Here is a 24452-nt window from a genome sequence, read left to right on the forward strand (position 1 = left end):
CCTACATAGCATAGTGTCTATTTTAACATTTTTTTATAACCCAAAGCTATATTTAACACACTACTTAAGAGAAGTAACACAGCATAACTTTCTAACACAACACCTATAATATTCATTTTAATATTTGAGAAAAGCCAATCATAAAATACGCATTTTTCACAGGACGCAACTACCGTAATTTCTCATGCGCATTGGAACATAAATGCCGTATTTCCGAGTGTGCATCAGAACATAGCTACCGTATTTCCGAGTGTGCGTCAGAACACGACTACTGTGTTTCCTAATGTGCATCGGAACATAACTACCGTATTTCCCAATGCGCATCACAACACAAATCCCGTATTTCCTAATGCTCATTCTACACAACTACCGTATTTCTGAATGCACATCAGAACACAACTACCATATTTCAAAGTGTGCATTCAACACAGCTACCGTATTTCAGAGTGCACATCGGAACATAAATACCGTATTTCCTAACGTGCATTGGAACATAACTACCGTAATTCCGAGTGTGCATCGGAACACAACTACCGTATTCCCAATGCACATCACAACATAACTACCGTATTTCCCAATGCGCATCAGAACACAACTACCGTATTTCCGAGTGTGCATCGGAACATAGCTACCGTATTTCCAAATGCGCAGCACAAAACTACCGTAATTCCCAGCGCGCATGCGCACAGTACGCGCCGCATCTCCGTGGTTACCGTAATTCCCAGCGCGCACGCGCACCACTCTCCACGCCCCGCCTCCCCCGCGCTACCGTATTTCCCAGAGCGCACGCGCACCCCACCCAAAAGCCCCATCCTCCTACCCCTCCCATCATCCCCCGCGGGACAGCTTCTCCCCGCCCCCTCATTTGAATAAGGGGCGTGCTCCCCGCGCGTGTCCCCGCCCCCCAGCTCTGCCCCCATTGGCCGCGCCGCCGTTGTCGCTGGTGACGGGGACGCGGCGGGGTCGGAGCGCGCCGGGAGCGGCCGCGGCGGGCGCGGAGCGAGGAGGGGCCGGGGGGGGGCTCGGGGTCGGTCACGGGGGGGGCCATGGGAGCCCGAACCGGGGCCGGGGCCGGCGGCGGCGAGCGGTAGAGCCGCCGGGGATCATGGCGGAGAGGTGAGAAGCGGCATCGCGGCGGGGAAAGGGTGGGGGGGGGGGGATTTGGGGAGGGGGGGGGTGGGCTGCGCCGCATGGTCCAAACCCCCCCCAAAACCCCTTTAGGAACCCCTTACTGCATTCCCCTCCTCTTCCTATGGCCCTTATGGGGGTGCCCCCCCCCTCTTTGAGGTGCCCTTGGGGGGTCTTTGCCCCCCCCGGCAGCACTTTGGGGGTTCTCAGCCCCTTTTTGGGTGTTCCGTCCTTCTCTGGCTCCGTTTTGGGGGCTCCGCTTGGATTTTTGGGGTGCTGGGTGGGGGCATCCCCACCTGCGCTGCATCCAGGTGTGGGTTGGGCTGGAGAATTCCAAACCCCCCGTCCCGGATTTTGGTGCATGGAGGGGGGGGCTGGATGCGCCCACCTGGATCCCCGTGGCTGCGGGAAGGGGATGGGGAAAAGGGGGGATGGAGCTCAACCGCACCCTGGATTTCGGGGGGAATTGGGAAAGGGTGCGGGGGGGGAGGAATTGGATCCCATCCTGCTCCCGTTGGAGGGGCTGGATCCCACCCTGCTCCCTTTGGAAGGTCTGGATCCCACCTGGAGGGGCTGGATCCCACCTGGAGGGGCTGGATCCTATCCTGCTCCTCGTGGCAGGGGCTGGATCCCTGTTCCCTGCTTTATGGAAGGGCTGGATCCCACCCTGATGCTCCTGAGAGGGGTTTGGAAGAGCTGGATCCCATCCTGCCCCTCCTGAGATGGGGTTGGATCCCACCCTGCTTCTGTTTTTGGGGGCTGGATCCCATCCTGATCCCTATGGAGGGCTTAAATCCCACCCTGCTTCCCTTTTTGGGGGGTTTGGAAGGGCTGGATCCCATCCTGCTCCTTATGGAAGGGTTAAATCCTACCCTGCTTCCCTTTTTAGAGGGGTTTGGAAGGGCTGGATCCCATCCTTCTCCATATGGAGGGGTTGGATCCCACCCTGCTTCCATTTTGGGGGGGTTTGGAGGTGCTGGATCCCATCCTGCTTCTTATGGAGAGGTTAAATCCTATCCTGCTTCCTTTTTTGGGGGGTTTGGAGGAGCTGGATCCCACCCTATTCCTTAGGAAGGTGCTGGATCCCACCCTGTTCTCCTTGAGGGGTTTCATGGAGGGGCTGGATCCCATCCTGCTCCCTATGGAGGGGTTAAATCCCACCCTGCTTCCCTTTTTGGGGGCGTTTGGAAGGTCTGGATCCCATCCTTATCCATACAGAGGGGCTGGATCCCACCCTGCTCCCTCCAGAGGGATAAAATCCCATCCTCCTTCCCTTTTTGGGGAGGTTTGGAAGGGCTGGATCCCATCCTGATCCATATGGAGGGGCCGGATCCCACCCTGCTCTTCCTGAGAGGGATTTGGAAGGGCTGGATCCCATCCTGCTCCTTATGGAGGTGCTGGATCCCACCCTGCTCCCCTTTTTGGGGAGGTTTGGAAGGGCTGGATCCCATCCTGCTCCTTATGGAGGGGCTGGATCCCACCCTGCTCCCCTTTTCAAGGGGGGGGTTTGGAAGGGCTGGATCCTATCCTGCTCCTTATGGAGATGCTGGATCCCACCCTGCTCCCCTTTTCGGGAGCGTTTGGAGCTGCCGGATCCCATGGAAGGGGTTTGGAAGGGCTGGATCCCACCCTCCGCAGGATGATGGTGTGGGGGGGGAGTTAAATCCCACCCTCCTCCCTGGGAAAGGTGATGATGGAAGGGGCTGGATCCATCCCCATCCCGCTGCCCGCGGATGCTCCGCTCGGGATCGGGCCGGGGGAAGGTGCAGGACGCCCGGGATGGATCCCATGGGATGCGGGAGGTGTTTTCATGGAGGTGGAAGGTGTGGCAGGGCGAAGGGGGGCAGGGAGGGTGGGAGTGGGTGTGGATGGATGCGGGGATGCGCCGGGAAAGGGGAGCGGGCAGGGATGGAGCCGGGTGGGATGGAGAGGATGGGAGGGATGATGATGGGGGGGGGGGGGCTGCAGCGGGATGCGCAGCGCCGGAATTTGGGGCGGGGATCTGGAGGACCAAACCCGCTGGTTTTGGAAAGGTGGAGGGGCAGAGTTGTTTGGGATTTATTTGATTTCGCGAGGACGACGGAGCCGCCGGTCCGGGATTTTTTTTTTTTATTTTTTATATTTTTATTTTTATTTTTTTGCCCCCCTTCTCTTCCCTGCGCCGTTTCCCCCAGTCCTTGCATTTCCCTCCGGCAGCGAAAACTGCAGGATGGGAGTGGAGTTATTTATTTATTTCCTTATTCATTTATTCCCTTATTTATTTATTCCCATATTTATTTCCTCATCTGTTTGCTCCCCCATTTATCTGTTCCCCCCCTTTATTTATTTTTTTTTCCCCCCCTCGTTTATTTGTTCAGTCGTTCATTTATTTCCTTATTCGTCGAGTCATTTATTTATCCTCTTATTTATTCCCACTTTAATCAACCCCTTGAGTGACCTCTACGGAGAAATCCGCAGCTGCTCCTCGGCTCCGGAGCCTCACCTGGCACACGCAGCTGGGTGGGATTAAGGGGAAAAAAAAAAAAAAACAAAACCAACAAAAAAAGCACATTTTCCATAGAAAACGGGTGGATTTGGGATGTTTGGAGGGAGCTGCCAGCAGCAGGTGGCTCGGACAGGGCTGGAATTGGGATGTGATGGTTCCCTCCGTGTCCATCCGGGGGTTGGCTGGGCTCCTTCCCCCATGGAATGGCTTTTCCCAAATGGAAGTTCATGGATCCCAAAACCAACGGGGTTGGGAGGTGTGGGGAGCTGGGATTTGGTGCTGCTGCTGATTTTGGGGAATGGGGAGAGCGGCAGGGTTTGGTTGTGGGTCTGGAATTGTGGGATCCTGGGTTGTTTGTGTGGTTTTGTGTTGGATTTTGGAGTTCTCTGAGTGTTTTTCCATGTGGATTTTGGGGGCTTTGAGGATTTTGTTCCTTCCCCATCCCTCGGGATGAGCATCTATTTCCTCCAAAGGGATTTTCTTGGAAGATCCTGAAGTACAAAATCCTGGAGTGGTTTAGGGTTGGAAGAGACCCCTAAACCCCACCTAATCCCACGGGAAAGGACACTTTCCATGATCCCAGATTTATCCAATCCCAATCCAACCTGGCCTGGAGTTGGAGTGTGGGATCTTGGGGTGGCTAACAGGGAGCAATTCCAGGCCTTAAAAAGCCTGAATTTGGGTGAATTGAACTCCAAAAATCGGAGTTTTGTGTCACTGCTGGTGGCACAACTCATGCCACCAGGACCAGGGATGGATTTTCAGGATAATCCCAACATTAATCCCGTTGCAAAGGAACATTTCCATGCTTTCTTTGGGAAGAAAGGCCTGTGGAGACGCCCTCGTTTTCCAGGGAAATCTTTGCTTTTCCCACCCAAATCCTGGATTTTTCCAGCTTCAAATCCACACAATCCGAGGTCTGGGCTCTCTGTGAGCCAGATGTCCTCGGGCTGCTCTTTTCCAGAGGGGCTGGAGATGGGTTCAAAGGGATTTTTGGGAATGTCTCGCTGTGCCGTGGGATTGGCTGCTTGGTTTGCTGGGAGCAACCAGAGGTCAGGGATTTATGGAATTGTTTAGGCTGGAAAAAGACCCTTAAAATCACGGAGTTCAACCCTGAAAAGGGCTGGAAGGAAAGGGAAGATTTTCCAAATCCTGACTCGGGTTGTGTTTCACGATGGGTTTTCCTGATATCCGTGAAAATTGGTCAGTTCAGTTTCATCCCGATTTTTTTTTTCATTTTTTTGGTAATTTATTCATTGGTGCTGCTGTTTTGTTGGGACCAGGAGCTGCTTTTTACCCCGGATGCAACCCCAGGTGGTTTTTAGGGATTGTCCAACCTTCGTAGGGTTTCCAGGCCTTTATTATCACTGGATCATCCCAAATGATCCACAATCATTTTTTAAAAAAGAGGTGGTTCATGGAATTCCAGGCTTCTGGAAAAATGCTCTGCGTGTGTGGTTGGTTGGACATCACAATTCCCGGGAATGTGTGGAATCCACTCCATGAAGTTGGAGAATTCCTGGTGCATCCCGTGGGTCCTCCCTATGGATAATCCTGACGTTCTCAGGCAGAGCTCCAGGGAAGGAATTCCCTCAACTCTGTGCTCCTTTTAGGCTTTTTTCCACCCCTCAATTTCCCAAAAAAATTTGGATGAATTTGTAGTTCTTTACCTGGATTTGATGGTGACCTACTTAGGCCTTGATCCCAAAATTCCCGGCTTTTTGGAACTCCTTAAACAATTCCCAGGAAACCAAAGCTTTGCCGTCATTCCTTTCCTGAGAAATGATGGATTTTGGAGTTCCTGCCTCCGGGAATTTGTGAACAGACACCACAAAAAAAAAAAAAAAAAAACAACCCAACCAAATAATGACCCGAAAACCTTGAAAAAAATCCCGAATCCAAACCACAGAACACAGCTGGGAATTCAGGCAGATTCCAGAGTCAAACTGATGTCAAATCCCGTGAAACCACACGTTCCATGATGGTGGAATTCAGAATTTAGCCATGGAGGGGCCTGGATTTGGGGGAGGGATCCCGAATCATCAAATCTGGGATTTCCGGGGCCGTGCTGTCGCCGTTCTATGGAGTTTTCATTCAGGAATGTTCGCTCCAGATGAAAAAATTCCGTGGGAATTCCGGTGGGAATTCCGTTCAGGCGATTAAGATTTGGTTAAGGTGATTCCCAAGTTGTTCCAGCGACCTCTTCCTTCAAAAAAAAAAAAAAATTCCTTTAAATCACCATTCCTTGCTCTTCCTCCATCCTCTCTCCCTCCCGCGTTTTTGCTCCAGTGATTATTTCCTTACATGCTCTAAATAACGCATTGAACCCCGACCTTTCCTCTTCCTCCTCTGGCTCTTCCCAAAAATAAACATTCTGGCTGGAATTTGTTCTTTCCAACTCACCCAGGCCGGCTATTTTTAATTCCAGAAGTGTTTGAGGGATAAATGCGCTCCAGGTGCCAAGGGGGAGAAACGGAGCGCTCCAGACCTCCCGGTGCCCTTGGGAATTCAGTGTTGTCCCTGAAACTGCTCCCAGGGATCCCCAAATCCCGGGATTTTTTTTGTTTTTCCAGCTTCTGAAGGGATCACGTTGTGCTGTTCCAATGGGAGGTGCCTCCCATGTCGCAAATTTTTCGTCCCTCGCTCTTTCCTTGACCTTCACGGATCCAGGGATTTGTTTTATTTCCTTCCTCCTGCTCCTGCCCTTTAAGCATTCCCACATCCATCCTGATTTTTAGGGAACAAACCCACCAATCCCAGTTTTTTTAGGGAGCTAAAAACGCCACTCTGACTTTTGGAAAGCTGGATATCCCCAAATCCGCGTTCCTGAGAGGAAAATAAATCTTATTTCCAGTTTTTTTTTCCAAGTCTTTCCCAAAAATAAGTGGGAAAAGGCGGTGGAGTGACCCAGTGGTGTCATTCCAAAACCAGGAGCCACCATTCCCACAGGGAAAATTCCTGATTGTTGAGGAAGGTCTCGAAAGAGTTGGAGCAAAGGAGGCCTGGCATGGACTCTCGGAGGGAGAAGGTTTTGGTTGTTGGATTTTCCTGGCTCTGGGATTCCGGCAGGTTTCATTCCTGGCTGGAATGGGGCTTGGAAGTTTGGTGTTCTGGGTCGGAGCAGAGCTTTTGGAATCGGTTGGGTGGGAAAGGAACCTTCCGGACCACCCATGGGCTTCCAAAATCCCAGGCTGATCCAAGCCCTTTCCAACCCGGCCTTGGGCACTTCCCGGGATGGGGCAGCCGCAGCCTCTCTGGGAATTCCATCCCAGCCCCTCCCCACCCTCCCGGGGCAGAATTCCTCCTCGGAATCCCATCCATCCCTGCCCTCTGGCAGTGGGAAGCCATTCCCTGTGTCCCATCCCTCCATCCCTTGTTCCCAAATCCCTCTCCAGCTCTCCTGGGTCCCTTTCAGGTGCCGGGAGCGTCTCCAAAGTTTTCTTCCCTTCTCCAGCTGAATACCCCCAACCCTTTTCCCGTTTTCCCGGGATTTCACCTCCTGGGCCACGACTGCCTTCACCCGCTCTGTCCCTTTGTTCTTCACCACCAAAAAACACGGAAAAATCCCTGGATTGGGGCACGGCTCCTTCCTTACGGTCATTTCCCTACGGAATTGCGCCAGGGCCGGATTCCGGCGGATTCTGGGCCTCCTCTTCCCAAGGTGCTGACATCTCCCTGCCGGCCTCGTTGTGTTTTGATCGATCTTCCCTCTCTGCTCCATTCCCCTCGGAGTGGAAACGACTTCCAGCGGATCCGCGTGGCCGGGAAAGCCGTTGGAAAATGTTAATTTGGGAAGCGCCGCCGCGGAATTGCGTTTGGTTTTGGTTTTTTTTTTTTTTAAATTGATCTTCCTCGGCTGGGAGAGGTCACGGAAAAGCCAGGAAAAGTGTAATTAGGGGGTGGGAATGGGGTGGTTTTCTGTCTGGAAGACGGGGATGGGCAATGAGGAGCCTGGGAACAACGCGGGAATTTCTGTTGCTCTGGAATTTCAACCCGCCGTCGGTCCGGGGCGCTGGGAGCGCTGAAATGGTGGAATCATGGAATCGGGTGGGATGAGGGTGCAAAGATCAGCCAATTCCATCCCGTTCCATGGGAAGGGAAAATTTCCACTGTCCCAGGTTGCTCCAGCCTGGCCTCGGACACGTCCAGGGATGGAGCAGCCGCAGCTTCTCCGGGAATTCCATCCCAGCCCCTCACCGGAGAGGAATTCATTCCCAATATCCCACCCATCCCTGCCCTCTCGCTTCCATTCCCTGTTATCCTATCATTCCATGCCTTCTTCCAAAACCCTTTCCCAGCTTTTCTTTTCGGGATGTCTTTGGACTCTAAATCCCTTCAAAGGCTCCAAGTGAAGCTGTCCCTGGATTCCGAGTTCCAGGAGGGCTCGGAAGGGAAAATGCTGCTCCTTGAAGGTCCCATCTTCCTTCTTTTCCACATTCCAGGGGTTTTCTTGATCTTTTTGGTGTCTCTTTTTAAATTCCTGACCTTCATGGACTCATCCCAAGCTGCCCCGAGCACGGACACGGGGATTTGGTGGATCTGTGGGTGCATCCTCAGTTTTACTGGGAATTAAGTTGCTTCTTAGTGGTTTTCTGGATCCATTATTTGGAGCTGGACTTGGATTTCTGGACTCTTCCTAAGGTTCTTTGCTCCCTTTAATCCAAATGGTGCATCCATGGATCCATGTCTTCCCACGGATGAAATTTTTATTTCCCAATTGGGAAAGGAGGAATCCTGAGGAGCCCTTTCCCAGCTGGGAAATAAAAATAACAGAACAAAAAATCCTTGGCAAGATTTAACGTAGCCGAGAATATTTGGGAATAATTAGGGAAAAGAGGGGGAAAAATAATTGGGAAAAAGGAAAAATTCCTATTGGAAGAAGAGGAATTGAGGGAATCATGCTCACGGATCTCTGACCCCTTCAGCAGGCTCTGGGTGAGGTGGGAGGGGATTTTCTTCCACTTCCCAGAAAAAAATAGTGGGATTTGGGTCAGAGGCTGTTGGCTGAGGCTGCTGGAGTTGGGATTGTCCACCGGGCTGGAATTCTTCTTAATCATGGAATCATGGGATGGGTTGGATTAAAAATCGTCCAACTCCTGCCCATGGGCAGGGACACCTTCCCCCATTCCAGGCTGCTCCAAACCCTGCCCAGCCTGGCCTTGGACACTCCCAGGGATGGGACAACCATGGAACTCCCCGGGAATTCCATTCCAGCCCCTCACCACCCTTGCTGTCATAAATTCCTTCCTTAAATCCAGCCTGAGCGGATCAGGAATCCTGCTGGGTTGGGGGGCCTGGGATTGCTGGTTCCTGTGGGATGGAGCAGCTTCCCTCGGGATTGGTGTGTCCCTAATTAAGTGTGTCTGGATTAAATGGAGCAGTCGGGCGACAAAAACGTGGAAAAGCCTCTTTATTTTCCATTAATTCCACATCAAATCGATTTTCCTTGCAACCTCTGCCCCTCCCAAGGAGCAGAGACCCTTCCCTTCCCTTCCCTGTTCCCACCTTCCGCGACATTTCCGGGAGGCGCCGTCGGATCTGTCAGAGCTGCCAGGAAGGAGAAAATTCCAAACTAATCCAACCTTTTGGGAGCCTTTTTCTTTCCTTCCCCCCCATCCCTTCTTCTCCTGCGTCTCTGGCATCTCCTGAAAGTCACCTTGAGGAATCCACATCGGAGCGTGGCGGTTCCATAGCAGGGATTTTCTTTTTGGAAGTGGGTGCTGATCCCAAAAAAACCCCACTTCAAAAGTGATCCAAAGCATACATTTTTGTCTGGGAATTTTCTGTTTTAGCAGGAATTTCCTGAGGTTTTTGTTTTTTTTTTTTTTAAATTGAGGAAAATGCTGCGCTCAGGACTCTCCAGACCCCGATAAGTGAGTCTGGGATTATTCCCGTCCTGTCACGCTCCAGCTCACCTGAACAATTCCCCCTTTTTTCCCTCGGCTGGGAGGGGCACGGACAAGGGATTTTTATCAGGATGGAAGTGGGAATAAGGTCAAAGAATGGGCTGGGTTGGAAAGGGGACCTTAAAAAGAATTCCCAACGCCACCTTCCATGGGCAGGGATGCCTTCCACTATCCCAGGTTGCTCCAGTCCCATCCAGCCTGGCCTTGGATACTTCCAGGGATGGAGCAGCCACAGCTTTTCTGGGAATTCCATTCCATTCCATTCCATTCCATTCCATTCCATTCCAGCCCCTCATCGCAATGCTCGGAGCGCAGAACGAAATTGGGAACATTTTTTTGTGGGAAAAATCCATGGGAATAACACAGGGTGGAAAACAGATCTTAATTTATCATCTCTGTAATCCCCCAAAGTGGTTTTTTTTTTTGGGAAGCTCCAAAACAGGAAATCAGCACAAACCCTTGGGAAAAGCCAAGCTGGGTGTGCAGGAGGAGCGGGTTTGGCGACAGATCCCGATGCTTTTCCACATAGGAAAATCCCAATCCAGGTTTTTAAGGCACAGGTGGGATTTGCTTCATTCCATGTGTTCCTCCTCAGCCTTATCAGCTCATTAAGTGCTTTATCAGCTCATTAAGTGCCTTATCAGCAGGGATCTGTGGCCTTTGGAATTCCTTTGGGATCATAGAAAAATCAGGATACTCCTGGCATGTGCAAATATCTTCCCTTAAGGCTTTTAACTGTGGGAAAAAAAGTGGCTTTTTGGGGGGATAATTTTTTGGGAATGCCTGGATCGGGGAAGTGACATTCCCACTGTGCCGAGGGACCTCAGATCCCGGGATTTGCTTTCATGACAAGAAGGACATTGAGGGGCTGGAGCGTGTCCAGGGATGGGAATGGATTTGGGGAAAGGTCTGGAACACCAGGAGCAGCTGGGGAGGGGGGGAAAAAAAAAGGGAATTTTTTTGGGGATAAATAGGCTGAGCTTAAGAGTTGTTCCTCCTTGTGTCAAATCCCACTGCAAAGCCGGGAATTCCGATTCCATTCCTTGTCCCCCCTTTCCCTCCAGCGGAACATGGAAAACTTCTCTAAATTCGGAAAACTGAGAGCCTGGGTATTTCGGTGCCGCGAACGGTTCTTCCCTGCGGTTGGTTTTGTTCTGGAGAACCTGGAAAAGGGAATTTCAGAGGGCGCAAACCTGGCCCCGGCAGCGATCAAAGGCTGCCGGTGACTCACGGATCTCCCTCCGCCCACATTCCCTGATCCAAGCCTCTCGCTGCCTCTTTTCCCGGTTGATTTCAGGTTTTCCTGGGTGCCAGAAATCATTTCACCTTCAGGGACGCCCTGAGGGGATCTTGGAGCTTTTCCCGGTGCCTAAAAGGGCTCCAGCAGAGCTGGAGAGGGATTTGGGATAAGGGATGAAGGGACAGGTACACCAGGGAATGGCTTCCCGCTGTTTGGGTGGGATACTGGGGAGGAATTCTTCACTTTGAGGGGTTGGAATGGAATTCCTGGAGAAGCTGTGGCTGCCCCTGGATCCCTGAAGGGTCCAAGGCCGGCTTGGATGGGGTTTGGAGCAACCTGGGATAGTGGAAGGGGGTTGGAGCTGAATGGGCTCCGATCCAATCCCTTCCAACCCAACCCGTCCCAGGATTTTGTGAACTTAAAGCTCCATGGAATTTTGGCTCAAGCAGGATTTAGAGGGGAACGGAAAGGCACAAATGTCCGAGGGGGTCTGCAAAAACCTGGAAAACTCTGTCAAAAAACTGGGATTGGGAAAGGAAAAGATGAGAGGGGAACGAGGAATCAATTACTTATAGCTAAAAAGTGGAATAATGGAATTTTTTTAGGCTGGAAAGGAACTTTAAGGTTGAGCCCCAGCTCTCCCAAAGGCCACCACTGACCACGTCCCCGAGTGGATTTTGAATCCCTCCTCGACAGCCCTATTCCAAGCGGAATTCTCCAAAAAAATATCCCACTAAACCTCTCCTGATGCCACTTGAGGCCATTTCCTCTCATTCCCTCGGGAGAAAACCCCAACCCTTCACCCGGCTCCGACCTCGGAGCAGAAACTTGGTGAGGGATGAAAAATCCCAATTAATTCCCAAGTGTGGAATTAATCCAAAGGGACAGAAGCTCGGGAGAAGAGAACTGGATGTGAAGGAGGCCGGGGATGCTCCGGGCTACGCGTGGAAGTTGCGTGCAGCGAGAGGGAGGCGGAGGCTCTTTGATTGTGATCAGGGATGAAGGGCAGGCTCGGGGAAAAAAAAAAAAAAACAGGGAAGTTTGGAATGGTTGTGAGGGAAAAAAAACCGGGCAGCGCTTCATTTCCTAAATCCCTGTTTATGGAGAATGCGAAAATATTCCAGAAAAACTTAAATCACGGAGATGAGCGGAGGTTTGGTGTCGCCTCCATGGGTTTTTTTAGGAATTGTTGCTCCTGGAAAGTCATGGAAATAGGGAAGTCTTTGAGGGATTTGGGGTGGGAAGGGCAGGAATGAATGAGTTTATGGATTTGCCTGAAATTGTGGGAATTGGAGTGGACCGGACAGGCTTTTTAAGGAAGAATCTTGTTTTGAGCTTCTGGAGTGGTGATACCTTCTGTAGTCAGATAAATGCATGAAAATCCCCTTTTTTTTTAATCAGGAGCGTTTACAGCAGGAATTGCTGGAGCGGAAACAGGAGAAACCTTGGAGCGAGGGTCAAATCACCAAAAAAAACCAATTCTGTGATTTGGCAAAATCAGCTTTGGCTCTTTCACGGAACTGAGAATTCCAAGGGAGAGCTCAGGACTGGGAGAGGTTCTGTCGTTCATCCCAAACATCCGAGGGACAGGGGAACGGGCAGGATGTGATTTCACAGAAGTCATCTGAGGATGCCCCAGAACAGATTATTTTTATTTTTTTTTTGGCATCCTTCTCCATGAACGAACCTTTGTATTTTTCGACAAAATTGGCCTGGAAATGTTTTTTATCCCATCTTTTCCCTGCGAGATACCGAAGGAATGGCAGAGGAAGAGATGGGAATAGGAGGGCAGGAGAACTGGGGGAAAAAAAGGACAAAAAGTGTGACCGTAGCAGGAGCTCCACTTTTGGAGGAATTCCAAGTAGAACGTGGGCACCGGGAGAACGTTTGGGAACATTGGAGCTGGCTGGGGATTGGGATCTGCTCCCAGAGAAAAAGGGACAGGACAAGGGGGAACTCCAGCCGTGCCAGGGGAGGTTTGGGCTGGATTTTGGGAAAATTCCCCCTGGAAAGGGCTTGGCACAGGGAGAATCAGGAATATTTTTGGCTGGGAACGATAACAAGGCCTTAATGCAGAATCCGTTGGAGGCAGGACCCGTTTGATGCGGGACATCAGGAGAAATCCAGTTAAAAATCCCGGGATGCAGAAATAGGAATGACAAAGGATGTGGGATCTCTCCTTGTCTTCTTCTAAATCAGAGAGAGAGGCTCCAATTGGGCTTCCAACCCTTTAATCCACCAAAACATATTTCCAAGGAATGCCTCTTTCCCCCCTATTCTTCAACTTAAATGGAAACCCTTCCAACTTGCTCCATGTGTTGCACTTATTCCTTTCCCGGTTGTAGGTTCGCTTCCCCTTGACAAATTCCCTTTTATCCCTAAAAAAGGCCTTGAACCGCTCCAAAGGACGAAAATACCCGGAGATCATGCTCAGATTTGGGTTTTTTCCCACATCTGACTCAGGAACTCTTCTGTCAGCTGGAGGAGGAGGAAGAATAATTTAAAATATTCAACCCTTCACGAGCAACGCTCCAAGAACATTTTTAATGCAGCCGGAATAAGATTTGGGTTTTGGAGCTCTCTCGGTATTGATTTGTTGCTTCAATTTGTTCGTTGTGCGTGGAGGGAGAAAAATGTTTTATAAAAAGGTTTTCTGAGCACATCCAGCGATGGCTGGACCATCACGGAGTTGCTTTGGCTGTTCATGGTTAAGTTGATTTCTATTTAAAGCCGGCAGGGATTTATTTTGTCGCGTTTCAAAGGAGAAAAAAGGGAGGAGTGGGTGGATCTCATCGGGACCCTGATTTAGGAGATGTCTCCTCCTTCCCCACCTCAAATCGGAGCTTTTCTATCCTAAATTTCTGTCTCACCCTCGCCTGGGTGCAGGTGGCATTTGTCAGCCTGGGGAGAGTAAATTAAAAACATCCTAAAAAAACCCCAAAGCAAACCCCAAATCTTGATGTTTTTAAGCAATTTTCCTGCTCGCCTCATCGTCTTCCCTCGTTTTTAGCTGCACTTTTCAACCGTGGCTTCCAGGAGCACGGGTCATTGACTTGGAGATTGGCAGATGAGATTCCCTCTGGCTCCGGCGTCGCTCCGAGGAATCCGTGTCCGGAAAGGCAGGATTGAGCTGGGTGGGCACCGCTGGGTGAAGAACCCAGCGAAGGCTGGAAATGCCCTCAGAGCCTGGCAATGTCTGGAAATTCCCACTTTTCCCTGGAAATTTGTTGCCCAGGCAGTTGGGAGAGGTTGTTTCCTCGGGGTTGGGATCCCAGGATCTTGGAATGCCGCGTCATCCCGGAATCTTTGCCTCGGTTTCTGAGCAGGGATGTTGGGTGGTGCTTGATGAGTTTCTGCCCAAATGTTTGGGTTTAAAGGGTCTCAGCTGGGAAGGCCTCGAGGGTTGGGATTGATTTTCCTTTCCTTGAAAAAATTGGATCGTGTTGGAACCAGGCTGGGAGAGCTGGGAATGTCCAGCCTGGAGAAGAGAAGGATCCAGGGAGACCTCAGAGGCCTTCAGGCCCTCAGAGACCTTCAGGCCCTGGAAGGGGCTCCAGGAGAGCAGGAGAGGGACTTGGGACAAAGGGATGGAGGGACAGGACACTGGGAATGGCTTCCCACTGCCAGAGGGCAGGGATAGATGGGATATCGGGAAGGAATTCTGCCTTGTGAGGGTGGTGAGGCCTGGAATGGAATTCCCAGAGAATCTGTGGCTGCCCCATCCCTGGACGTGTCCAAGGCCAGCTTGGATGGGCCTTGGAGCAACCTGGGATAGTGGAACTTGTCCAAGGCAGGGAGTTGAAACTGGATGGTCTTGAAGGTCCTTCCCAGCCCAACCCATTCCGGAATTTTATCCTGCTGGTGCCGCTTTGGAAGGAGGATCCTGCCGGATAATGAGATCAGCTCCCCCGTCCAACACCTCGGAGCTGTGGCCATTGTGTGGCCATGGTCCAGCTGGCTGTGGACCTTCTCCACGCTTGGAGAACGTCCCAAGCGGCTCAAACTTAGGGATAAACAACTTTTTGGGCAATTTGTGGTGGGAAACAAATTCCTGGTGAGCTCACTCGGGCGAGTCCCCGCGCCAGACAGGCCGAGCGAGTCCCGGAGGCTCCAACAACGTCTCACCCATGCCCAGACAACCACTGCCACCCCCCAAACGTTGGGATGGGATCGTTTATCCCGGGAGGCAGCCGGGGTGGTTCCTTCAAGTGTCTGGGGGGTGATTTCCCTAATTTTCCTGCTGCTCCAAGGGTTTTAATCAGCCGGCAAATTGCAGGCCTGGCTGATTCCCGCCTTATCTCCCGGCCTTGCTGCTCGGGTTCAAGGGCCCCTGCTCGGCTCTGTCGTTTCGGGATGAGCTCCCAAACTTCTTTGAGGGAGGAATTAGCGGGAATTAAAGGCTTTGGGCACACAGGACCTGCTGGTTTGAGCAGCTCCTCCAGGAGAGCAAACTTTGTTTAACCACAGGAAGCATTCCGGGTTCTTTGAGGAGGAGCCTTTCCATGAAAATTCCTCCCCCCCCTCACCCCATGACTCAGCCACATCCAGCTCAAACCCTCGGGAATCGCGTTGAATCCTCCAAATTCCCCTGTCACCCGTGAACATTCCATGATGCAGCATCCCTTTAACCTGGTTACCTGCTTTTCCCGTGGTCCTTCAAAGGGATCCCTGCGTTTCCTCTGCCCTATTTTTCCCCTGGCAGCTCTGTCGCGAGGGTGACACGGATAAGAAGGGAAATTTTCTGCTCTCCCACGGGGGGCCTGGAGCCCGATTTGCTCACAGGAAGGCATCGCTGGGATAATCAAACCTTCCAGCTGCTTTGTTCCAGGCACCTATTATTGGAAAAGGAGGCCGCTGTGAACTCTCACAAAGGGCTGGGAAGGGCTGGAATTCAAAGGGGAGCAGGTTCAGGAGGAGGATTTGGTCACCTCACCCTTCTGGAGAGGGTGTGGGAGTTGGGATTTGGGTCATTTGTTCTTCCTGCGTAATAAAAGCAGATCCTAATTGCTACAAGTTCTTGTTATTGTGCCAAAAATTGCCGTGACAGGTAAACCATTCCCTATGCTGCTGTTCCAAAAATGACAATGCAAAAAAAAAAAAAAAAAGAATCGTTTTCCCCACGATAATTCCCTGTTTTTCCAGTCCACAGCTTCCAAGATGTGGGTGATGAGTGGCTTGGAGGAAACTCTTCCCCTTTCCGTGGTGGTTCCTCTCCTGTTTTGCTCTCCAGAGTGGTGGAGTTTGGCTTCCTGGTCCAAGAAACCTTTGGAAATGGCTCTCTAGGATATGGTGGGATTTTGGGGGTGGTCCTTGTGGATTAGCTCAGGTTATTCCATGATTTTGATCCCGTGTCTTTGAGAATCTTTCTGTGATTCTCACCCTTTCTTTTGGGGTGCTAGGAGCTGGAAAAGCCTGGGAATATGGGGAAGGAATAATTTTACTCTTAAAATCAAATTACTGGCCTTAAAGCAGGAAATAATTCCATTTTGGACAGAGTGTGGGTGATGGCAATGAGCTCTTTGCTTTAGAGTAGCCCCAGCACCATCAGAATTCCTAAAAATGTTTTATTTTCCGGATTCCCTTCATGAGCACCCAAGACCACCCTGACTTCTATTCCAAAATATTCTTCCTTGGGAAGACTTGAGCTCCCGGCGCTTAAACCTCCCCAGACTGGTTTAAAACTCTGCTTTGAGCCCTGAAGCCCGGGAAAATCCTTATTTAAATATTCCTTATGCAAAGTGGAGCTCCTGACTCGACTGGTGCCGCAGGTATTCCCTTGTTCCACCGCCTGATTATCCCACAACAGTTTCTCCTACGTTTTCGGCTCCCGTCTGCAGCTCCAACCACAAATCCCAAAGTTTTGAGTCAGCTCCTCATCCCAGCTGCCTCCGGAGCGCTTCTCTCCCACACGCACCCGGCTCCTCTTCCCTTGGCTTTCCCACTTGCCAGCCCAGCCATCATTCCCCTGCTCTGGTGGTGGAAAAATAGGGATTAATCATCCTGACAGCTCCGTGATGACTTCCAGGGCACCTGATTTAAACGGGATGAGACAAAAATCTTATTTATCGCGTCTGCTCTTCCTCCTTTCCTTTGCTGTTTGTTTAAGGCCGGCTTGGATGTCTTGGAAACAAATCCAGGAGATGCTCCAAGGGCTAGAGAGAGGCTGGGAGAGCTGGGAATGTCCAGCCTGGAGAAGAGAAGGCTCCAAGGAGACCATAGAGCTCCTTCCAGTGCCTGAAGGGGCTCCAGGAGAGCTGGAGAGGGATTTTGTGACAAGGGATGGAGGGACAGGACACAGGGAATGGCTTCCCGCTGGCAGAAGGCAGGGATGGATGGGATACTGGGAAGGAATTTCTGGCTGTGAGGGTGGTGAGGGGCTGGAATAGAATTCCAGGAGAATCTGTGGCCACCCCATCCCTGGAAGTGTCCAAGGGCACATTGGAGCATCCTGGGATGGAGGAAGGTCCACTATCCCATGGGATAAGATTCTGGGAATCTGGGAAAGACTTCCATGCCCATGGAAGCGGGTGGGGCTCGATGATCCTGAAGGTCTCTTCCCACCCAAACCATCCCATGATATTTATTTCCAGCTCAGCCATGCTCCAGCAAGACATCAAAAAATCCCAACCAGTTATTCAATTTTCTTCAACTCCTCATCATTCCTGGGCTCCATCTCCCTGAAAAACTCATTTTGCCTTATTTTTTTTGGGATTTTGGAAGTGGTTTTTTCCTTCTTCTCCTCTTTCCCCTTCCAACGCCTTCAGCCAGAGCGTTCTACTCGTGCCTTGGCTCTTCCCCTACCTGTGGAATACACGGCCACTAAACCAGGATTTTCCCGGCTATCCCGGACTTTTTAACAGGTTTGGAAGGTCTGAGAATTTTATCGAGAAGCCTTGTGGGATTCGCTGGAAAATTTGCCCCCTCCCGCCTCTGCTTCTCACGTTTTCCTTCTGCTCCATTTCCCCTCGCTCGCTTTTTTCACACCTTCCGCGTCCTCCTTCACGGCTCCGGCAGAAACTCCTTCATCCCCGCGAGGAGAGACTCGGAATTCTGTCGGGAAGCTGCAGAAGCACCAGAATTATCCCTTCTGGCTGCTTTTCAGAGAGCTCCCGGAGCTGCAGGGACGTGCGAACTCCATCCACAGGTGTTTCTCCGAGTCGCTCCTCATTTCTTTCTCATTTTTTTGGGATCAGCCTTTGAGTTTCCTCCTCCTCCTGCCCCCGTCGTTTTTTGGTCGCTCCCTGTTGGAATTGTCTCGTATCAGGTGTTTGAGTGTCTCTCTTAGAATGATGGAAATGTTTGGGTTGGGAAAGATTTCCATGCGCAAGGAGTCCCAACCATTCCTTCAGCACTGCCAAGGCCACCACTGACCTTATCCCCAAGTGCCACATCCACAGGGATGTTAAATCCCTCCAGGGGTGGGAATTCCAGGGCTGGACAGCCTGAATATTCCCAATATCCAACCTAAACCTCCCTTGGCGCAGCTTGAGGCCGTTTCCCCTCATCCTTGTTCCCTGGGAGCAGATCCCAACCCCCACCTGGCTCCAAAATCCCATCACCATCTTCCCAACCGTTTTCCTCGTGCCCAAGCTCTGCCGTTCCCTTGGAATTTCTCCAACTGTCGAGCTCCTGCTACAGTCACACTTTTTTGTCTTTTTCTTTTTTTTTTTTTTCCTTTTTTTTTTTCCTCCCCATTCTCCTGTCCTCCCACTCCCATCACTCCCGCTGCCATTCCTTCGGTATCTTGCAGGGAAAAGATGTTTTCATACTCCGGGATCTCGTGGAGCCTTTGATGCTCGGATATGCAAATTTATTTGCATCTCCTTTGTGCTGCCGGTACCTTGCTGCGTCTTTCAGGTGCTGGATTGTTGATCCAGCTCCGCTGTATCCCGATGGGAATTAACCCTCATGCAGGGAGACTACTGGTAGCTGTTAATCCATAGGGAAAAAAAACCAAAAAACAAACCCAAAACTGCATTAATTCCTGGCAATTTTAGCACGGGGATTTTTGGCTGCTGTGAGCCGTGAACAAGAGGCTGGAGGGAAAATTCGGGGTGTGGAATTTGGGAAAAAATGTAGGGAAAAGGGAAGATGTGGCAAGGATATCCCATGGTCTTCCTTCTGCTGGGGCAAAACGGGTCAAACTGGGAGGAAATGATAAAATTTTCCGTTGGTTTCGGCGGGATTCCTCGGGAAGAACTTGGGAGTTTTGTGGGTGGTTTAAGGCGCTGATCCCTGCTGGATGAGGATCCCTCGAAGTTGGGATAGGAGAGCTCTGTCTCAGCTGCAGTTCATGGAATCATGGAATGGTTTGGGTTGGAAGGGACCTGAAAGATCCCATCACAAATCTTTGCTGAGAATCCATTTCCCCTGGAAGTCTGTTGGGAAAGTGATTCCCATCCACGGATATCCATTCCCGTTTTCCTCGAGGAAAAGCAACAACACAATCCCTCTGTGGAGGAACTTAAAAATTTGAAGGAAAGGGAAGTCTGGAGCGGCCAGGTCATTGAGCTCCTTGTATCCAAGTTTTATTATGGATATGGCACGTTCCCTTCCGATGGTGATGGGAATGCGATCCATGCCGTGCAGCCAATGGCCTGGCTGGGAAGCCAAAATAAACAGCGTGGAGCAGGAGGAGGAGTTTTGATGTGGCAGGGAACAAAATCCGGTGTAGGTTGGTGTGGAGTTGATTCCAGCCTCAAATGGGAGGAATTTAACCCGGAATTCTTGCACAGAAGCTGACGATGAATTCCCTGTTTGCTGCCGGAGCGTTGATGGGCAGCGTTTTCCCGGATTTTGGATTCTGTGGGAAAGGGTTGGGTGGGAAGATGAGGATGGGTCGGTCCAGTGTGGAAGGTTGGGAATGATCATTCTGGAAGGTGAGGAAGGGTCTGGTGTGGAAAGTTGGGAATGTTCCTGGTGAGGAAAGTTGGGAATGTTCCGGTGTGGAAGGTTGGGAATGTTCTGGTGTGGAAGGTTGGGAGTGGTCGTTGTAGAAGGTGGGGAATGATTCAGTGAGGAAGATGAGGAATGATCCAGTGAGGAAAGTGAGGAATGATCCAGTGAGGAAGGTGAGGAATGATCCAGTGAGGAAGATGAGGAATGGTCCAGTGAGGAAGATGAGGAATGATCCAGTGAGGAAGGTGAGGAGTGATCCAGTGAGGAAGGTGAGGAATGATCCAGTGAGGAGAGTGAGGAACGATCCAGTGAGGAAGGTTGGGAATGATCCAGTGAGGAAAGTGAGGAGTGTCCAATGAGGAAGGTGAGGAATGATCCAGTGAGGAAGGTGAGGAACGATCCAGTGAGGAAGGTTGGGAATGATTCAGTGAGGAAGGTTGGGAATGATCCAATGAGGAAGATGAGGAGTGGTCCAGTGTGGAAGGACTATGTGGAAGCTGAGGAAGAGGAAGGTGAGGAAAGCTCCAATATGGAAGGTGAGGAGCAATTCCATGTGGAAGGTGAGGAAAGCTCCAGTGTGAAGGGTGAGGAGCAATCCCATGTGGAAGGTGGGGATGGATTTTATGTGGAAGCTGAGGAACAATCCCATATGGACGCTGAGGAAGATGAGGAAAGTTCCAGTATGGAAGCTGAGGAGCAATCCCATATGGACGCTGAGGAAGAGTTTGGTGTGGAAGATGAGGAAAGTTCCAGTATGGAAGCTGAGGAGCAATCCCATGGGGAAGGTGAGGCAGAGTCTGGTGTGGAAGGTGAGGAAAGCTCCAGTGTGGAGGATCAGGACCAATCCCGTGTGGAAGGTGGGGATGGATTTTATGTGGAGGGTGAGGAGCAATCCCATTTGGAAGCTGAGGAAGAGTTTGGTGTGGAAGGTGAGGAAAGCTCCAATGTGGAGGGTGAGGAGCAATCCCATGTGGAAGGTGGGGATGGATTTTATGTGGAAGGCGAGGAGCAGTTCCATGTGGAGGATGGGGACGGATTTTATGCGGAAGGTGAGGAATAATCCCATGTGGAAGGTGAGGAACAGTCCAGTATGGAAGGTGAGGAAGGGCCTGCTGTAGAAGACAACCCAAAGAACCGTTTGGGGTGGGCTGGAAGGGCCTCGTGCCCGCGACCCCACCATCTCCTGCTGCTCCACGGCCCCCACAATCCCCAATCCCAGGGCAGGTGCTCTGCGGAGCGCTCTGGCTCCCGGCGGTTGAGCCCCGCTCACGATGGAGTCGCTCGTTCCTTCCATCCCTCGTGATTGCAGGGGGACGTTCCCGGCGCAGCCTCTTAACGAGCGCCTTCCAACGCGGTTCTGCAGCACTGGAAAGGGGGGGGGAAAAAAAAATAAAAAAAAAATAAAATGAAACACGCATATTTTAAGCAGACAGATTGCTGCCTTCATCTGGCTCCCTGATTAGATGCCAGGGCGGCACCGTGCGACAGGAATTCCATTCTTTTCCTTCCCTCCCCGTCTCCCTTTTCCCTCTTTCACTGGAATGTTGTCGCGCTGGGTGATTTTTGATTCTCTGGAAGGGTTCGCTGCTGGGGGCAGGTCCCTCTTTGCTGCCTGAACTTGGGAAAACCTTGAAGCCTCCAGGCCCAAGGGTGACCTGCAGAGCTCTGCAGGATTTTCGGGAAGCGGGAACACGGCGGTGACAGGAAAAGGCGAATTTAAAAGCACAGGCTTGGGGCTTGTTTTGCCCGTGCTGCTCTTCATAGAAATCTGAATATTTCAATGTAGTTTTCAAAGGTTTCCAAGCAACCGTGTGTGGTTGGCTCTGGCAGGATCCCAGGATCCTCTCTCTTCCTTTGGGATGGCGCCAGCCAGGAAGCTTCCTGCTGGCTTGGGCCGGTGGGAGACGGCCATCAATGTCCTCTGCTCTGGGAACCTGCTGGCTGCTGCTGCCAGGCCCTGGAGATGAGGCAGTTTTTTCCCTGGAATTGCAGATTCCAGGGGTTTGGGGCCCTTCTGCTTGGGCAGAATCCCGCTGTTCTTGAGGATTACGGGAATGGCTGGATCACGGATCGCTGGTGTCCGGTTCTGGGGTGTCCAGGGTTGGAGAGATGTGGAGGGGCTGGAGCAGGTCCAGAGGAGGCCACGGAGCTGCTCCAAGGCTGGGAAGAGCTGGGAATGTCCAGCCTGGAGAAGGGAAGGATCCAGGAGACCTCAGAGCCCCTTCCAGTGCCTAAAGGAGAGCTGGAGAGGGACTTGGATCAAGGGATGGAATGACGGGACAGAGGGAATGGCTTCCCACTGCCAGAGGGCAGGGATAGATGGGACATTGGGAAGGAATTCCTGGCTGGGAGGGTGGCGAGGGGCTGGGATGGAATTCCCAGAGAATCTGCGGTTGTTCCTGGATCCCTGGAATTGTCCAAGGCCAGCTTGGGCAGGGTTTGGAGCAACCTGGGATGGTGAAAGGTGTCCCTGCCCACAACAGGAGAGGAGCTTTGAGATCCATTTCAGCCCAAACCATTCCACGAATCCGTAACGAAATCGGATTTGGCCGGTGTCCACCGTGGTGTTTAATGCTGTAAAAATCATTTGCTCTACCACGACCTTTTCTGTGATGCTCTGATGGGTTTTTTTTTTTTCCCCTGGTTGCTGCACACACTGGGAATAAAATCCAATCCCATTTATTCCACTGCGTGTCCACAGCCCACATCTTGGAGCGCTGATGTTTTAATCCCATGTTTTAACACGTTGCTCCCTCTCCGTTCCCCCCGGCCTGATGCAAATCCAACCTTAAGGAATGAAGCTGGAGAACAAGACTCCTTCAGGATGGAGAGCACTTTTTTTTTGGGGATGATTTTTTTTCCCATGTCAGTGAATTTGCTTTCCTGGCTCTCCAGGAAATAAATATTTTTATATTTATGAAGGAATTCATTTTTTATGAATTTAGAAACTATTCACGCAAGCCTGAATAGTTTGTAAATTCATAAAAAATTGTTTGTAAATTAATAAAAAATGAATTCATTCATAAATATAAAAATATTACATAAAATATAAATTAAAAAATATTCATTCATAAAAATCTTCATTTCTGTTTGCTCGGCTCCTCCAAAAGCTGTCCTTGTACCTTTCCTTTTCCTTGGGAAATTGGGAAATGTTGTTGTCCCACCTGGGAGCGGGAGCCGCAGGAATTCACAAAGTCCTCCTGAGTAACCGCGGATTTTGGGAGTGGAAAATATAATTCCGGTCCTCGAGAAATTAATAATATTATATTAAAAAGATCATTTCAGCCTGCGCCTGAGTCCTCTCCTGGTTCTTGAGCAATCCTGCCAGGGAATAACAAAACCTGGGAGGAGAGGAAGGCTCCTCTCCTGTCCTGGTGTGCACAGGCCCAAGGAGGCCCAGGAAGAAACCCCAAAAATTCCCTTTAAAGTTTGACCCTGTTGAGGTGAACGGATCGGGCTCCTAAATCCTCATGGAATGGTTTGGGTTGGGAAGGACCCTAAGATCCACCTGGTTCCATCCCCGGATTATCCCAATCCCTTTGTCCGGGCAGCTTTTCTCCAGAGAGGTGAATTCCATTTATTCCAAGGCCGTGGGGATTGGTTTGGGCAGAGCCATCACTCCAGAGGCTTTTCCAGGCTGGAGGGCCTTGGGCTCCCTTCCCAGGGTCAGGAGTAAGGGGATGCTGGCAGTGGGATCCTGGAGGGAAGGGATGTGGCCGATGGATTTGCTTCCTTTGTTTCCCATGGGAAGTTTGATTTGGCGGAAATCTTTGGGCAAGGGCCTGGCGGGGCAGGACAGGGGGAATGGCTTGAACTGACAGAGGGGAATTTGGGATCTTGGGAATGAATTCCTCCCTGTGAGGGTGGTGAGGGGTTGGAATGGAATTCCCAGAGAAGCCGTGGCTGCCCCTGGATCCCTGGAAGTGTCCAAGGCCAGGTTGGACGGGGCTCAGAGCAGCCTGGGATGGCGGAGTGAGGTTGGAACGAGATGACCTTGAGGGTCTTTTCCAACCCAAAGCATTCCATGATTCCATTTCAAATTGCAACAGCAGCGTTTCTCTGAGGGCTCCTGTTGAACTTGGTACCTTTTTGAATTTAATTTAATTTAATTCTAGTTTATGGGAATTTCAATTAGCAGAGGGAGGAGAATCTAAGTGACATCTCCTGTTGAGGAATAACGATGCCAAACTTCCTCTTAACCAAAATATTGCTGCTGTTCTTGCTGGAATTGTGGAATAATCAATGGAATTATTTTGGTTGGAATGATAATGGAATTATTTTGGTTGGAAAAGAGCTCCAAGGTCACAAATTCCAGCTGTTAACGGCACAGAGCCGTCCTTTCAGCTGGAAAGGTCAGCACAGGTTTTTAGGTGATATTTAAGGCGAGCAAACAAACCAAAAGAGATTTGGTTGGAAACCCAGGGCAAGAATCCTTCTCCTGATCCTCCAGGATTCCAGGTGGCCCCGAAAGGATGGATCTGTCCTAATGTGGTGCTTTAAGGGATTACTGGGAGATCATTAAAATCGCTCTGCAGCAGCTTGAATCATCCCTCACATTTTTAGGATGGCAGTTCCATCCTAAAAGTCTGGTGGAGCGGGGGCTCCTGGCTGGCTCCCGATGGATTGGGAATTTCCCTCCGTGCCTGGTGGATTTTGCACATGATGAGTCTTGATGAGCTTCGTCAGCTCCGGAGCAGCTAACGAGCAACCAGGATGGCAGACTTGGAGCAAGTCATGGAATCGTGGAATGATGGAATCATGGAATCATGGGATGGTTTGGGTTGGGAGGGATCTC

The 24452-nt window shown here is 51.0% G+C and overlaps 1 protein-coding gene across 3 annotated transcripts in view; it reads left to right on the forward strand.

Moving 5' to 3' along the window:
• Positions 1–986: 986 nt before the first annotated feature.
• ARHGAP39 (Rho GTPase activating protein 39) overlaps positions 987–24452 on the forward strand; it is a 121202-nt gene continuing 97736 nt past the window's right edge. Inside the window, exon 1 of one of the 3 annotated variants that reach the window (XM_071421954.1) lies at positions 987–1116. In XM_071421954.1, coding sequence (XP_071278055.1) covers positions 1106–1116 — 11 coding nt within the window. In that variant the 5' untranslated portion in view covers positions 987–1105. Of the gene's footprint in view, positions 1117–2802; positions 2952–24452 lie in introns of those variants that run through there. The other 2 variants (XM_071421953.1, XM_071421955.1) reach the window with 2 other exon arrangements.

Source organism: Agelaius tricolor, unplaced genomic scaffold, assembly GCF_023055355.1.
Source record: "Agelaius tricolor isolate 1412-34295 unplaced genomic scaffold, bAgeTri1.0.p SCAF_2, whole genome shotgun sequence".
Lineage (NCBI taxonomy): Eukaryota > Metazoa > Chordata > Aves > Passeriformes > Icteridae > Agelaius > Agelaius tricolor.